This window comes from Phoenix dactylifera, chromosome 14 (assembly GCF_009389715.1).
Source record: "Phoenix dactylifera cultivar Barhee BC4 chromosome 14, palm_55x_up_171113_PBpolish2nd_filt_p, whole genome shotgun sequence".
Classification (NCBI taxonomy): Eukaryota; Viridiplantae; Streptophyta; class Magnoliopsida; order Arecales; family Arecaceae; genus Phoenix; species Phoenix dactylifera.
Window position 1 is genome coordinate 5,777,169 of NC_052405.1, and position 16,510 is coordinate 5,793,678.

Consider the following 16,510-nt stretch of genomic DNA (forward strand, 5'->3'; position numbering starts at 1 on the left):
TTCAAATTTTTTTTTGAAAAAAAACAACGAGGATCTTAATTATATATGGTTTAGGCATTACTATATTAAACAATCATTGGTTCTTAATGGACAAAAATCTCGTCCCATAAACACATCTCCATCTGCTTATGAGTGACCCACTATCCCCTTAATGAAAGGAGAAAGAGACACCAAGCAAGGACAAGATGGATGGTTTTGGACAAGCATCAAAGATGGGTGCAAGAGGAACCTAAAATTCTACAGGAAAAAGTTAGACAATGACATAAGATCCATTGAACTCTTAGACTTTTTCTATACTTGATGAGTCATGAATGAGTGCATTAGTATGAGCCAAGACAAAAATCATGGTAAGATTACAACCGGCACACATTTGCATTTCGTTATCTGCGAGAAACTCTTGATATTTTTTTCAGAGTAATTGTCATGAAACCTGTATTTCGATTACATTTTGAACATGTGACATGGGTGATAAGTTTCAATTCATAGCAAGTATGCAATTGCATCTGCTTGTTGGAAAGCTTGCCTGCCTTGATTGATAAAGAGGTAAGATTCCTTGATGATTGACATAAAGCCAATACAAAACTATTTGTGACTTAGGCTGGTCAATAATGACACAGTATTGCAGGAGCAGGGTAGGCCTAAAATATATTGTTTCTTGATCCTCTTATAAAATGTGTCATGAGAGATCAAGGATTCAGAATTTGGATGCCAAATGCTCAAGACACACATTCCTTCTTTGGCTGAAGGAGTTGTGGCACATATTTAAGTGGCTCAACCATTAGCTCATCAAATCAAGCAATAACCCTCAATCAAGTCGAACATGTTAAAGTTAATGTATTCGATTGAGCCTATTCAGATGTGGCCCACAACAACACACATCAAGATTTATTTTAGTTATTTTAATTTGATCTGCAACTCATTTGAGAGTGTTTGTGAGGTCCTCCCCATCAGGAATACTCGAAGTTGGGTTTGAAAAATCAAAGTGCTGCTCGTGGACGACGAGGAGCATATTCAGATCTTCTTCTTACAATTGCAGTCAGACTGGTTCCAGAGATCATAAAGGTATTAATAGCTTGATCTTCATGCAAGTTTTATTGCCCCATACATTTTAATAAAATCCATGCTACAAGCTATGATGCCACGGTGTATCCGAGCCAAGCATAACATGATATATTGGAGCAATTGAATCCATTCTGTCAAAATTTTCAGGGTGAAGTACAGTTCTTCTTTTGGAAATTTCATTGATTATCCCTATTCAAGCTCCACTATTGAATTGGATAGCTTTATAAATTGGCTTATGACCATGTACATGGGCAGCAACCATGATAACAGTGACCTTAAGTGCTCAAATTATGGAGTGCTGCAGAATTCTTTTTGAGTATAACAAAGCCCATTATCATACAAGCTAAAACTGTTCAATTGGGTCCCCATACATCACAACATGGAGGTCAGAACTCAAATGGTACAGTTCTTTTTGTCTAAAGCCTCAACCTACATTGCATTTGGTGCAAAAGTTCACATGTAGGCCAGTGACATAAGCCAAAATCTTTAAAGTTTGCATGGGCCTGGCTGCTCAGGGATGCCTCTGAACACTGTTCTCAAGGTGGATATGTGTTGAATTGCAGACAAAGTACCCTGTGGATGCACCATGCCCTTTTGTTTCCCCTCTGAATGCTCAGTAGAGAAGGGTGGTGGCCATTTGGCCAAATTGTTCTCAGATGGGGTGGCAGGAGTGCTATCGCCGATCGATCGATGCTCTGGATCATCGAACACTTTAGGGATGGTCCGGCGTACAAATTGTTGCTCCTGCCTCCATGAAAGGACCAAGTAATATGGTCAGAATTTGATCACAGAGTATGGTTTTGGTTACAATATATTTGACAAATACTTTTTCCTCCTTGCTAAGACAAGCAATGCATGTGCATGCTGAGCACTTGCCTGTAGTGGTTTGGTTGAGTTGGGGGCTTTCAAGTCTTTATGGTGATAGCTACATTTTGTCAGGAAAGATGGCCCTGCATGCCATGTTGATTACTTCAGAAGACCCCACTCTCAAGAGAAGTTCAAATGAAAAATAAGGAATACAAGAAGGTCAATTTTGTTTCCACGGAGCCCCCACCTCCAAGTTTCCTCAAGGTCAATTTTGATAGCTCAATCCTGGATAGAGGCAGAAGAGGAGGGGCCTGGTTTATTATCAGGGGGTCCAAACTGGCCAGCATGGTGGCAGCGGGGGGTTGTCAGATATTCGGCACCTCGATTCCAGGGGCAAAGCTAAGGACGGCTTGGATGGGACTGCGGTATGCACGGCGTGTACTTCAGGCGAGCTCCATCTCTTGAAGGGCGATTTGGCTACAATGATCAGCTGGGTCCGAAAGAGCACACACAATGATGGAAAAGTTCATTCTTTGCTCCGTGATATATGGTTGATGGTAAGGGAGGGTATTACTTTTCAGACTATGCATGTATATCGTGAGGCTAATAGGACGGCAGACTGGGTAGCGGCGTATGTCACGAGCCACACAGGAGGCACCCTATGGGTTGGGAAGGATGACTTGCTTAGTGTACTTCGGAACCTTCTATTTGCAGATTCTACTGGGTGTATTCGTACCCGTATTATATAAAATGCCCGTTTCAGTTAAAATAAAAAAAGAAAACAATAAAACAAGACGGTCAAGAGGAAGAAAGAAAGAAGAATTTGTCATTCCATGTAAATTGTAGGCGCAATCTCGGTCCTGTAACTGTCATGAAGATTGATTTGAGATTCTGATTGAGCCATGATTTCAACATGTCAGCCTTCGGATCCTTCCCTACATAATATAAGAACCATCATTTATATCACAGATTCAATACATAAATGTAATCTTGCTAGGTCGATGAGCATTAGAGGTTTATTCTCCGATTGGCGATTTTGATCTGAAATCATGTAAGGTTTATGTAGATCATCTTTGTATAGAACATAGATTTGTGGTTAATACGATTAGAACTTTTTTATTCCTTTTCTTAGATGTTGGATAAGTTTTCCACTGAAAAAATAAGATGTTGGGTAAGGGTGTTTACCGATTTACTTGAAAAGTTTTTTGTTTTTTCATTCCAAAAGTAATTAAATTGCGATAGAAGAAAATTCTAAAAAAAATATTATTTTTTATTTCAAATTAAATTCTAAAGCTTAGTTGTGTTCGAAAACTTTGCAGCCCAAAGATTTCCAAGCTGGGTTTGAATGGACACTTGATTTGAGCTCGACACAGCTTGACAAACAAGCCATATTAGGTCTCGGGCCAGAAGCTCTAGGCCGAGAACAGGCCCAAATTATCTCGCCGGAGATGGATTCAGGCCTAGGCCCAGCCCAGCCAACTTACAAGCCTAATTCTATGTATTCTAAATTTAATAGAAGGCTCTGGATATGCTTTCTGTTTATAATCAAGATACTCAATTGATTCCTCCAGGTATGAGGAAGAGATCTTATTTTATTATGAATGTTGATATTCTAAACATGGAAGATTAATTTATGAATTGTATACATTTGAATGACGATAATAGAGTTTGTAGAAGCATGCTAGATCTGCTATTGAACATCTTCTGTTGTTCGATATTTGGAAGCTGGCGGATACCTCCACCTCACTTGTTGCAAATCATGCCGATAGGGAAGCCAACAATGCAATGGATTGGTTGGTCTCTTTTATTGCCGATCATTCTGGTAACATTTTATAAACGTCGTATGCTAGTACTTTTGTTTAGTTTAAAGGTGTTCTGTTTTCTGACTTTATTATACTTTCTGACGTATATAAGCCATCCAAATTTATCAAAAAAAAAAAAATCATTTTAGTGGACTCGACCTTAACAATTAAATAGCAAACTAAGATCCAAATAGCTGATGCTAAATTTATGAGACAAGGTCTATGATTCATGATTGACATATTATGGATTATGGAGTATGCTTAAGAACTAAAAGCTTTTGAATATTTGATGAAGACAAGCAGATACATAAAAAAAGTAGACATAAGAAAGAACAATTGTTGCAGGACATAGGTCCCAAGAAGCTCATGACATGCACAAGGACAGAATGGAGTTATAGGAACAGCTCTTAGTTTTTGCATGGATCAAGCCTTTGCCTCAGACTAGTAGTTTTGCTGGAATTTCATATATGCTATGCTTACATCCATATTACAGGGGTTTTTGATACGGATGGTTTTGGGTTCAAAGGTTTGACCTGTATCCACCCATCTAATTATATGTTAAAAGTGTAGACATGAAATTATATGTTATTTATATGGATAAAATTTTATGTTAATGTTTATAAAATATTATATATAGCAACATATTAATTAGACATGAAATTAATGGGTCAACATTGCTTGATATATTAACTAGGCTTGTGCTATGTTAATTGTATAATGTGGAGTTTAAGCAAGTTAATCAGGTCATTTGTGACCCGATCTGACCCATTAATCGTGGGTTAGATGGGTCAGAACAAGTTAGTTTTGGATTGGAATTATTGATCTTTTTATTACATATCTTGTGTTTGGGTTTATAGTTTTTTCAAAACAACAATGTCTCAACCTAGCACAAACTCGACCCAACCTAATCTATTGCTGCTACCCGGACTCGATATCTTGGCATAAGCTCGACCCAACCTAAGTTAGTCCTTGCTAATTCAACAAGCACCCAAGTCGGTCATCTCATCTGTGACCCAACCCAACCCATTAATCAAGTAGGTTGGATCGGGTCATGTTACTATTTAATAAAAAGTTAGTTCCAGGTTGGAGTAATTGATTCTTTCAGTACATGTCTTAGGTTTGGTTCTGGCAGTTTTCTCAACATGTTAACATCTCAACCCAGCACAAACTTGACCCAATCCAATCTTTTACTGCTATCCCCACTTGACATCTTGGCATAAGCTTGGCCAAGCCTAAGTTAGTCCTTGGAAATTCGACAAGTGCCCAAACAAAAATTTGCAAATCTAATAATTGGCATAGGTTAGTTGAGAATTTAATTTGAACAAGCTAAGGATGGGCCACATCCTGAACTGCAACAACTTCCACTGTGCAATTCTTTGGTGGTTTCTACATAGGTCCATGAAAATGAATTAGGATACTGTGGATATTAAGCCCCTCAAAAAGAGTGAATTTGAGTTTCCAAGAAAAATCTTTGTAGATTTTTTATTGGCTTTGAGTATGGTTTCCTCTGGAGCATGGTCCAAAATTATTTGTATCAGCCTCGTGTCAAATGTTCGATGATAAATTTTACATGTTGCAAAAACATATTAAATTTTAATAAAAAATTACATACCTAAGGTATTGGATTTCTAACTTTTCATATCAAAACTAAGCTAGTATAATTTTCAACAACCGCATCTTCTTCTCGTTGATAGATATTTTCTATCTCCACTTGCGATTTGCTTTACCCTACTTATATATATATATATATATATATATATATATATATATATATATATATATATATATATATATATATATATATATATATATATATATATATATATATATATATATATATATATATATATCCTATTCCTTCAACAACTAGATTATTCAAGTAATTTTTTTTTTTTAATCTGAGGAGATGGAATATTTGAGTAATTTGAGTAAAAGAGTAGTAAATACAGTGGTTTAAAATGTCTTTTTTTTTTTTTTTTTTTGTAGTAAACATGTAAAGGTATTTAGACCAGAGAATCCAGCACCTAAATCCTGATTACCTCCGCACCCCCACTTTTTTAGAACACAACCGGGAATAAAACAAACCCACACCAAGAAAACCCACGGTCGCACCCACAGATATGGATAAGGATAATTAAAAAAATAAAAACCCCATCTCCATCTCCATCTCCATCTCCATCTTCCATCTCCGTCTCCATCTCCATCTCTCCTACCTTCCCTCGCCACTGACACTGTGAGCTCTCCCCCACCTCTTTTCCCAATCTGTTTCCCTTTTTCGCTTCCCCGTTTCTCCCGCTCCCTATCCAAAGCTCGAATGGCGGACCCCCAGCCGCCGGAGGCCCCCAACAACGGCGCCGCCTCCGCCGCCGCCGCCGACCCCCCCGCCGCTGCCGCGGCCTTTGCCGCTGCCGCTGCCGCTGCTGCCTCCGCCGCTGGTGGCGAAACCCTCGTCCCGGGCTCCAAGCGGCAGCGCCGCCCCAGCGTCCGGCTCGGCGACATCGGCGGGCAACCCGCTGCCATCCCCTCCGAGCCCCACCCCCGCCGCGGCAAGCAGTGGAAGATCTCTTCCTCCGCCTCCGCCGCCGGCGACCACCACCCCCGCCTCCCCCCGCCGCCCAGGGACCCCTCTAAGCCCTTCTCCAAGACCCGCCCCCTCACCACCCTCGGCCCTGGCGAGACCCGCGACTCCCCCGCCGAGGACCGAGTCCTCCTCCCCGTCGACGAGAACCTGGAGCCCCTCGCCGTCGCGATCCGCCGGGGGGTGCGAGACGCCAAGGCCCGGCGGGCCATCGCGAGGCGGGCGAGGTCGGTTTGGACCTCCAAGGTCGACGAGGGAACGGACGCCCTCGACCTGAAGTCGAGCGGCGGGGATGACGGAGGAGAAGAGGGATACCGGGAGTTCGACGACCTCCGGCGGGAGGACTCCGAGAGCCCGAGAGCGGCGGTGGGGGTGAGGGTTAGGGTTTCCGACAGCAGGGATATAGGTCCGGCCACTGATGCCGCGGAAGGGGATTTGCCGTCGGAGACCCACGATGGGGATTGGGACAACCAGAATGGACGGTGCGGATGGCACGAGGACGGCGGAGTCCGGTCGTGGCTGAACCGGTTGGGGCTCGGCCGGTATGCACCGGTGTTCGAGATCCATGAGGTGGATGATGAGGTGCTACCGTTCCTGACTCTTGAAGACTTGAAGGACATGGGGATCAACGCGGTGGGGTCAAGAAGGAAGATGTACTGCGCCATCCAGAAGCTCAAGGGCTTCTTGTGAGAGTTTCTGTCAAGAATGTTGTTGAAAAGGAAAAAGAGAAGTTTCAAAACTGGCGGCGAGATGGGAATTGCAAGCCTGAAATGGTTGGTTGGTGTTCCTCTGTTTTGTACAAATCCACTCAATATAAGTTTTTCTTAATTTAATACTGTCACTTGCTTTAACATATGATATTTTGTTGAATATTTTGAATGTGTCTGCTTTTGTTGTCTGGTCAAATTGTTGAAATAGCTGGCCTTGGTAGATAATGTGCGAAGTTGCAGCAGATATTTTATGAACAAAAGCAAATTTAGTAGAGAAGTGGAGGAGGAAGAAGAGACTGGTTTAACTTGTACTTGAAGTTAGAACCAGTTAATCACTGGAGTAGTGTGAAATTCGATAGACATCATTTTATGTAATAGTGCTTTCTTTTTAACTTAGCTATACATGATTTCAGGAGTTGATTCTGATCTCAAAACCCTTAGCCTGTCTCTTAACATCAATAGTGGATGCCGCTTTGGATTCCAAACTTTGTGTTTCAGAACTTTTGGAATGGGTTTTTTTTCCGTTCTTGCTCATTGTACCCTTCATGCTTCATGAACATGATACTGGCTTGATATGGGCAATAAAAAAGAAGCTCGTAGACATGCATACAAATAGGTTCAAGGGAGGTGCAAGTTAGGGGGAATATTGAACTACGTTGCCGCTGAATTTTTTTTATCTCATGCTTGTTTGACAGGCATCTCGCTCTAGGATTTGCATTCATCTTTCAACTCTTCATACATCTTATCGATTGATCTAGAAACCTAAATCTAGAATTAAAGGATAATAAGCCTATGATGACATTCTGGATCACAAAAAGATGAGGAACAAGAATATATTATCTTCTTCTATTCAATAGTTCCTACGGTATCTCTCTGTGTTTGTATTTTTATGTGTTTAATGAAAAATTTCCTGTACCAAGGATGTGTTAATTTCAATGATATTTATCTTATTCAGGCTATCTCTAGCACATGCCTTAGACTTTAAATCCCACATTGTCCATAATGCTCTTGTTCTAGGGACATGCGTAGTTGGTGGAGGAGGTTAGTAATTATTAAGCTTTTAATATTCAGTTTTGCAGATTTTTCTGTAGACCTTGTATCATTCGCTACTATTTTTTGTTGTTGATTTGCTTGGTGATGGTAACATTCTCTTGTAATTCCTCATTGAGGTTTTCTTGAAAGGATATATGAAATTATCTTTCAAAAGGAGCGATTAGGAATAATTTAGGAACTTTAGAAGGGTGCTGTAAAATTAAGTTGTCATGGGTATGCTTGATGAGTAAGTATATGCAGCTTTGCTTGGACAATGTCTAGATAGGATGGGGTTTGTACTTGAGGTGTATGGAACAGCATAGTCACCATAAGGAATTGAGCAGAGGTATTGCATCAATTTTGTCAACCAATCAAGTATTGGATGTTGGAGTGAGAATTTTGGGAATGTGGAAGGGGTTAGGAAATGATGTAGTACTTTCATCTGCATGAAATTTGAAAAGAATCAAAGTGTGGCAGGTTAGTAGGTTGTCATCGTTTTTGTTTTGTTTCATTTTTTTTTGTGGCTGCCAATTATGGCGACCTTATATGTTTCTAACTGAGCTAGTTTGGGCTGTGGTGAGAACTTTCTACTCCGAAGGTCTGAGGGGACTTTCCATTCATTTGTCAGAAGATTAAGGGTCTTATGAGGGATCAACAGGGCTATGACAGATGCTCTTATATTTGTGTAGTCATCTTCTAGTGAGATAGTAGATATGGCAAGAAAGGGGTCTTTGACAAATTTGGCTTTAGGTGCCAAGTTTGGAAAAATGATACTTGGTCAAGTGCAGCTCATAAGTAGTTAGACTTTAGCAAACCCTTTCAAAGTTTCTCTCATCTTTCGCAAGTGAATGGAAAAGCCAATTCATATGCTTGAGGGGTCCAAGAGTTGAAAGTTCATTCTACAAAAGCACTTGTAATATGCTGGTGTGCACTTCTCATTTTCTTATAAATATATAGATAAACTAATACATATCAGTCGGTGATTATTTTTTTCTACTTGCACGAGGTTTAATGTTTTCATATGTTGATGATATTATCATGGGGGTAATGAGACCTTAAAGCATGGTCTGCTGTGCCGGTACTAGGCTCCGGCCTGGTTGCATGGTGGCATGGGTTGGTACGAGCCTGCAACAAAGTTTATCTCTAGATAATCAAAGCTGACTCCAAATAGTTCAGATAGGGGTTGATGGTTATGGTTTCAATATGCAACAACACTAGGTATCCTTTTTCTATTCATAAGGCAATGGAAAAGCTAGAAATGAAGTAAATTCTTGAAAACTATCTTTGAGCTTAAATAGATTGCAACTTAGTACTTCATATTTTGATGAGTTCATGCAACAAAAGCTTGAAATAACATCAAAGTTTATCCCTAGATAATCAAAGCTGACTCCAAATAGTTCAAATAGGGGTTGATGGTTATGGTTACAATATGCAGCAACACAAGGTATCCTTTTTCTATTCGTAAGGCAATGGAAAAGCTAGAAATGAAGTAAATTCTTGAAAACTATCTTTGAGTTTAAACAGAATGCAACTCAGTACTTCATATTTTGATGAGTTCATGCAACAAAAGCTTGAAATAACATCAAAGTTTATCCCTAGATAATCAAAGCTGACTCCAAATAGTTCAGATAGGGGTTGATGGTTATGGTTACAATATGCAACAACATCAGGTATCCTTTTTCTATTCATAAGGCAATGGAAAATCTAGAAATGAAGTAAATTCTTGAAAACTTTCTTTGAGAAATAGAAGCCAGAGTATCAACTTTTAGATTGAATGGAAGGAGTTTTGAATCTTGACATGGATATGCATTTAGATTTAAAACAAGAAGGGGGCATCGAGAGAAAGTTGAATGGTAAATGTTAATTTTTTTAAAAAAATTCTTTCTATTGTTCCTTTTTTTTTCGGAAGAAGGTTCACATGAACTTTCTTGTTAGATAGGCATCTGATTGAACAATGTCTTTAGCTCAAATGAGATGATGAAATGTGATTTTTTATACTACTACTAGTTGGAGAGACAAAAATTGTGAATTTGGAGGTTAGGTTAATGGGATGACTAATGAAATAGCAGGATGATTTTAAAGGAAGTTGTCAGGATTTTGATAAAGTAGAGGTTCAGCAAGCTAGATGATTTTGGAGGAGAGTCCAAGTCAGCAACAGACTATGCAAGTCTGTAGTGGTTGTATATTACATTTGCTAAAGAGGAACTATTGAGTATTGGTACATGAGTAATGATGATAGAAAGACCATGTGGAACTGCTTTTGATTGGTTATCTGATTTCAAAATTAACTGTTCTGATACAGCATTGAATTTCTGCATGTTTAATTGACTATTTGCACTGTCTTTGCATTTATTGGTCAACTATTATGAAGAAATGGGAGAAGCAAAAGCATTTCAACATTTCTCCATTGATAACAACCTGGAGGAACCGACTTTTAGAGAGAGATAATATTAAATTTTAAATAGTTTTTCCAGAAATTGATCGCAGATATTGAATAATTGGGCAGATGTAGTGCCAATGTTGATCTGGTATTAACCACAAAGCCCAGGTATTTTAGAGATGGCTTACAGAATAGAATTTTGTTATCCTTGAGATTGCCATCAAATATATCAGTGATCTCTGGAGTAAAATAACCATTTGTAGAATGATTCTTTGGATTTTCATGGTCATGCATTATAAAAAATCATAGTTTGGTTGATTGGCATTGGGATTTTCCAAATATATGCATGCCAAAAGATATTGTAAAACTTCGTAAATTTATGCGACCGTTATAATGTTATACATGCAGATGCAGCTGTAGATTATCATTTTGTAATAGCGAGTAGATTTTGATCTTAGATCCTCATGTTCCATCTTCTTTGAACTAAATTAACTTGGCAAATTTGACAATTTACATAGATTTGATGGAGCCAACTTATGTGTGATGTCTTGGCTATCTTGTACAAGCAAATTAGAAAACTTATCTTTTGGACTATGGATGAAGTATTTGGAACCAGAAAAAAGTTGATAAATAGTTCAGGAAACCAACCTTCAGATCAATCACATTAACTTGTTACATTAAGGATTTTAACAGCAAAAGCATTCAATCTAATTAGGATGAGGAAGCATTTGGGAGACATGGCAGGGCTAAATCAATTTTTCAAGCAAGCTTGTATGGTATCAGTCTAGCTGTGTTTGCAGCTATATGGGTGTTGACTGCAAACAGTGCCTAATACCAGATGATAGATGAAAGCTATATCTGAGGCAAACTTCTACCTATTCTGGATTACTCACTCAGAGTTTGTGAAACATTGCTACAGAGGAGGAAGACATACCTTCTGACTGAAAATAGAGAAAGCGTTACTAGTGGGGTGAAGTGAAATATTCTTATCTTGATTGCTCAGCCAACATGATGACCAGTTATTTGAGTGTGAAGAAGAGGACGTTACTCATAGGACAAGCTTAATTGTGTTTGTGTGAAGACCAACTTTAAGTTGCAGAAGGACCATGTATGTGCCGAAAGTTACTGGCCTGTACTTATTGTGTATGATTATCATTGAATATTAAGTGAGAGGAATAATACGCTAAACATCTACCAATGGCAGATATTGTGATGGCAAAGTCCAAAAAAAGAGAGTAAAATAATCTATCGAATTGCCTAGACAAATTCATGACAGGACACAGCAGAGATTGCAAGCAATATGTGATCTCTACTGGCAAGCATGTGATGTGATGGGGTGAATTAATTCTCATTTTTGTTTTGTTGGAAACAATACTCATGAAGGTGTAACTACATCCAATAGCAGCCAAGTTGTCTATCGTTTATTGAGAAAATAAACAACACTTGCTATATGTTGTGGTTTTTTATGGTATTGTCCAAGTGTTCCATTGGTTTTGTTACTTGACCCAAGAGAACAAATTCCCAATTACATTTGAAGTCTTCATCATGTTTTTTTTTTAATTTCATCAGATAATCACAAACATTTATACTTCATTGTACATTTAACAAATCATATCTGAGTGTGTACAGGTGCACCGCAAGAATTTCACTGCACATTTCTCATCTTTTCTTAACTATCTATGAACTTGCAGTGCAGATAATTTGTTACAATATCTATTCTCTCACCCTAATGATGGCAGCACATGGAGTAATCCGATAAAACTCAGGTTCTTATGTTGAGCATTTTACACATTACAGAATTTTCCACTGTAAAAATCCACATGCCCACATAGCCTTGCCTATACAGGTCTAGCGCCTGCATGTTTCATCTTAAGCTCTCTTGGAACATATTGTTAAAATCTTTAATCAGCAGAAGAAAATGTTAGCATGGGTTAACATGTGTCTTGAGGAGACAAGGGTTAATAGATTTGATAGGTGGTACATGGGATCATCAATGATCGGTGTATGGAGTGAGGTTTTTGAGAGGGAGAATGCGTGTAAGAGGGAGAAATGGACTCTTCTTGTTCAAACTTTGAGCGTGGAGTTATAAAGTACTTGCATGGATGTGCAAGTTTGGCTCCTCCACTGTCATTGGGAAGGGCCAGGTAGAAAAGGAGATTTATTCAGTTATAGACATGAAACTACAAGCTAATCAAAAGACCAGGCTTGATGCACATTTATAGTCTTTAAAGGTTTAAATTTCTCGGTGTATTGGCCTGTACATGGCACATTAGCCTTGAACTGGTACATGGGGCCTTGGTATGCCCCAGTATCTTCAAACTGGGCCTGAACCACTCATATTTTGCTGGATTGGGGCAGATCTAACCTGAACAGCTTGGTGTCGAGAAGGATAAATATAATCTCACCCCCAAGGTGGTAAGAGGCATCGGGAAGCTCTCCAAGTGCCAGATTTGCAGAATCTGATAAACTGTAAAATGCATAAATATAGTTTTTCAATTTTTTTTAATTAGGTATGTGAAATTACATATTACACTACAAAACACATGTTAAATAGCAATAAAAAGCTTCAGCACACATAAAATAAGGATGATCCAAGCATTTGAAGCACTATGCTCAAGCTGAGGGCTAAAAATGGCCATACCAAGGCCAAGGGTGTACTAGCCGGCCCAAGCTGTGCTCTCTGGTACAAAGTGTTGGTAAGGTATGTACTGCAGCGTGTATTTTGAATTACCTGGGACTAGTACTTTCTGTGCCTCAATTTTGCTTAAAATTTGAACTCCATACCAAAGATTCAAGAAGATGTACATAGTTAATTTCTGCCAAGTTCTACATACAGAATAAGATATGGTTTCAACATATGTTTTTTTCTTGATGGATCCTCAAGAACTACAAATATACACAGAAAATCATTTCTTTAAAAATTGCATGATTTTCTCTTGTTGCCATTTCTATAGGATTTCTGGTGATGTTTGATGCCTCTATTTGATATGGTGACAGTTCTTAAGCTGGTTTGCATGTCAGGTATTGAACAGGATTCAAAGAAAAATCATTAGGTGTCTTTTTAAGAAAAAGAATGAACATTGTGTTTTCACAGAAAAGAACTTTTTGTTTAAAAAACAATAACAAACAACAGATTTGTGTGTAAGTCTTCATTTGAGATCATGTATGGATGAACATCCAGGCATACGTGACTTCACAGGGTCTCTGAGAATGAGCAGAGCTGAAGATTCCCGCAGATTTTAACTGATGATAGGGATGTCAAAATGGAGGTGGAATGGTCTAGTGTTAGATAAGAAGGGAGATTTTGACAAGCTTGGATTACCAAAGTGATTTATGTTGATGCTTCACTTGGTCACAGAGCATCTCATGGTTAAAGCTGACAACAAGTTGAAGAGTGTAAAAACCAGGTGTTCAAAATGTTACGGATCTTTTGTAGGATAAGTTAATATATTTTATTGTTGATCTTGCAACTATGCGGAGTACCGCATGTCAGCAGACACTTGGCTGCCCATCTTGCAAATGTGGGAAAATCCCACCTCTGATTTTGAACCCTGTAGTTTCAAGTCACTCATGTATGCAAGGTTCTTTTTACTTTGCAACATATGTTTTTCAGCAAAAGGAAGGAGACAGAAGTACATTTTGACTCGAGAACGAATCCTCTCAGATGAGATAACCAGCATATGTCTCCTTTTTGGTTGTGGCATGTTTGGTTATCGGTGAGAGTCCTATGCACAATAGGACATTTTTGAGTTTTAATTTGAACAGTTATAGATTGGTTTGAGGCTAGTTTGAGTTACTTATTTGGTGGGAGGCAAAACTAGAGATCAGAATCAGCTTCTTGGGTGTACTTGAAGAGTGGAATCAATTCCAAGTCTGGATGAGAGTCACAAAGTCCATGTGTATGAATGCTGTAAAAACCTTACTATTATTTTTGTAGACTGTCGTTTAAATTGCATAGGCATTTTCTTTTCTTTTGTGGATTCAGGAGGTTCCCCTGGCAGATTCAGTTGTATGGTAATTGAGGGTTAATGTGTTCTTGTCTCTCGTTGAATCCATGTTAGCTACTATCTATATATTATATGAAATATCAACAGTTGGTGTTTTGAAATATTATTTGATCTCTCCGTTATCAGGATTAGAATGAGGGGTGAACTTGAATATCCAAATTTTTCCCATATCCTAGTCTTTAAACACATACTGGAAAATTTTTTCAATGAAATCATCAGTTCACCTGAACCTGAAGGTCATTGTGTTTACTCACTTAACTGTTTTCTACACCATGACTCTTTATTCACTCACCTAGTGCATTGACTTTGAAATGCTGACAAATTTTCTATAAACTGACACCCGACTGTCCTTCAGTATAACTGTTTTTTTTTTCCCTGTTAAATTTATGTTGAGTTGGAAAGAACTGGTGTGTTGCCATAGCTTCTTACAGTTGCCATGGCACTGTAGCACCTGAAGTTAGCATTATATGTGTGCTTATAGAATTTCTGCCATATTTGCTATAGATTTTGAATAAACTTTTCTGGCAAAATTTAAAGATTACAGGTTTAAGTTGAGACTCGAGGTAATGGTCCTTTTGTTCATGTTGTAATGATGCACAAAATCTTATTTCCATTTAGAGAAGCATTTTCAAATTGCTCTTTGCTCTTCATATGTATTCTTTCTTGTGAGATGATCATTATCGATAATCATGTCAACATGTGTTCCTTGCTTCTACCTTGTGACAGGACATGTAACGAAACTTGTAGATCCACCATCCTTTATCTTGCTTGCATTTGATATGTTTTGATATTTATCCTAAAATTTCTAGCTTACAAGCATATGGCTGTTCTTTCTTCTGTAGTAAGTTATAATAGCAACTTTTGGTAAATATGATTGTTCTACAGTCAATAGTAAATTAGAACTCATTTCTGCAATTATAAAGTGTTTTCTAATTTCGCTTTGTTTTTCTTCTGGTGTTTGTTAAATGAAAATTATGACTTGGTTCCTGCTTCCGCCTCTGGTTCTACCCTTGAAAATGTCTCAGTGAGGTCATATTGGTATTCATACATAGTATCTAATTTTGCTGTTGCTTCTGATCAGATGCATTAATTTTGCGAAAAGAAATAAAATTTTCTATCCTGGTTAGTGCATGGCGGGTAATGCATTTCCTTTGGCATGTGGCATTTAGTTGGATAGAAAGAAACTAGAATTCAAGGATTATTTTTTTATTCCTGTTTCTTACCTTTACTGGCACATTATTCTTGTGTGTTACTTTATGAGAAGATTTTTCTAATAGGATTCCTAGAATGTAGTGTCTGATACTTGCGATATCCTTTTCTTTATGGGATCAGAACATGTTACACATGTTTCCATTATTTTTCCATGAAAGGATGCCTATGATCAATGTGGATAGTATGCTCCTCAAAATGGTTTTCAGAAAGAATTACATGCAGGGGCCTATGCTTGCCCTGATGCTGGTGGCTGTGTGTTTTAGGATCTCATGGTCGTTGTAGCTGGGTCCTCCTCACTAACTGTCTGCGCCCTTCTAGTTTGGTCTATGAAGTTAATGAACCTGTCTTATTTACTTGTTCTTTTGTTTGGAACCATGACTAAGGCCTTAAAATTTTCTCCTTGACTATTGGAGGATGCTGACACCCAACTGGTATTATCTCAGTGCTGTACATGAGATGGATCTTTTACGGCGTTTTTGTATCTCTCCGGGTTCGATCCTCATCATATTTTCTGGGTGTATATATGACCAGAATCCAGTTGCTGTTCTGTTCTTAGTACAGCAGTTGTCAAAGTCCTATATAATTTAAAGCTAGTTGCTGTTTTTGTTTTCAGATGATGCATAAGATGTGCCATGATGAGCACAACGAATGTTGTTCATGTGGCTAGACTGTTTTTAATTTCTCCAACTATATTTTATTTTATTTGTATATATCCAATGATCAACATGGATTGGTGATGTCATTGTGGGCTCAAATGCAGTACAGAGATTAGATTTCATGCTCTTTTATGCCCTTGAAGGTTCAAAATTAGAAGCTCATGAATTCGAATCATCTCACCTGTATAGGGATAGAAATTTGGATTCAAACTCTAAGCTTTTGGTTATAATAGCGATAACTCCTGTATTGAGATACAAATTTGG

At 38.4% G+C, this 16,510-nt stretch overlaps 1 protein-coding gene across 1 annotated transcript; it reads left to right on the forward strand.

Annotated features, from left to right (window-relative positions):
• Window positions 1-5,804: 5,804 nt before the first annotated feature.
• On the forward strand, window positions 5,805-16,368 carry LOC103708125. Its single transcript, XM_039133423.1, has one exon. The coding sequence runs from the start codon at window positions 5,986-5,988 to the stop codon at window positions 6,937-6,939; it is 954 nt and encodes a 317-aa protein (XP_038989351.1). The 5' UTR covers window positions 5,805-5,985; the 3' UTR covers window positions 6,940-16,368.
• Window positions 16,369-16,510: the final 142 nt, after the last annotated feature.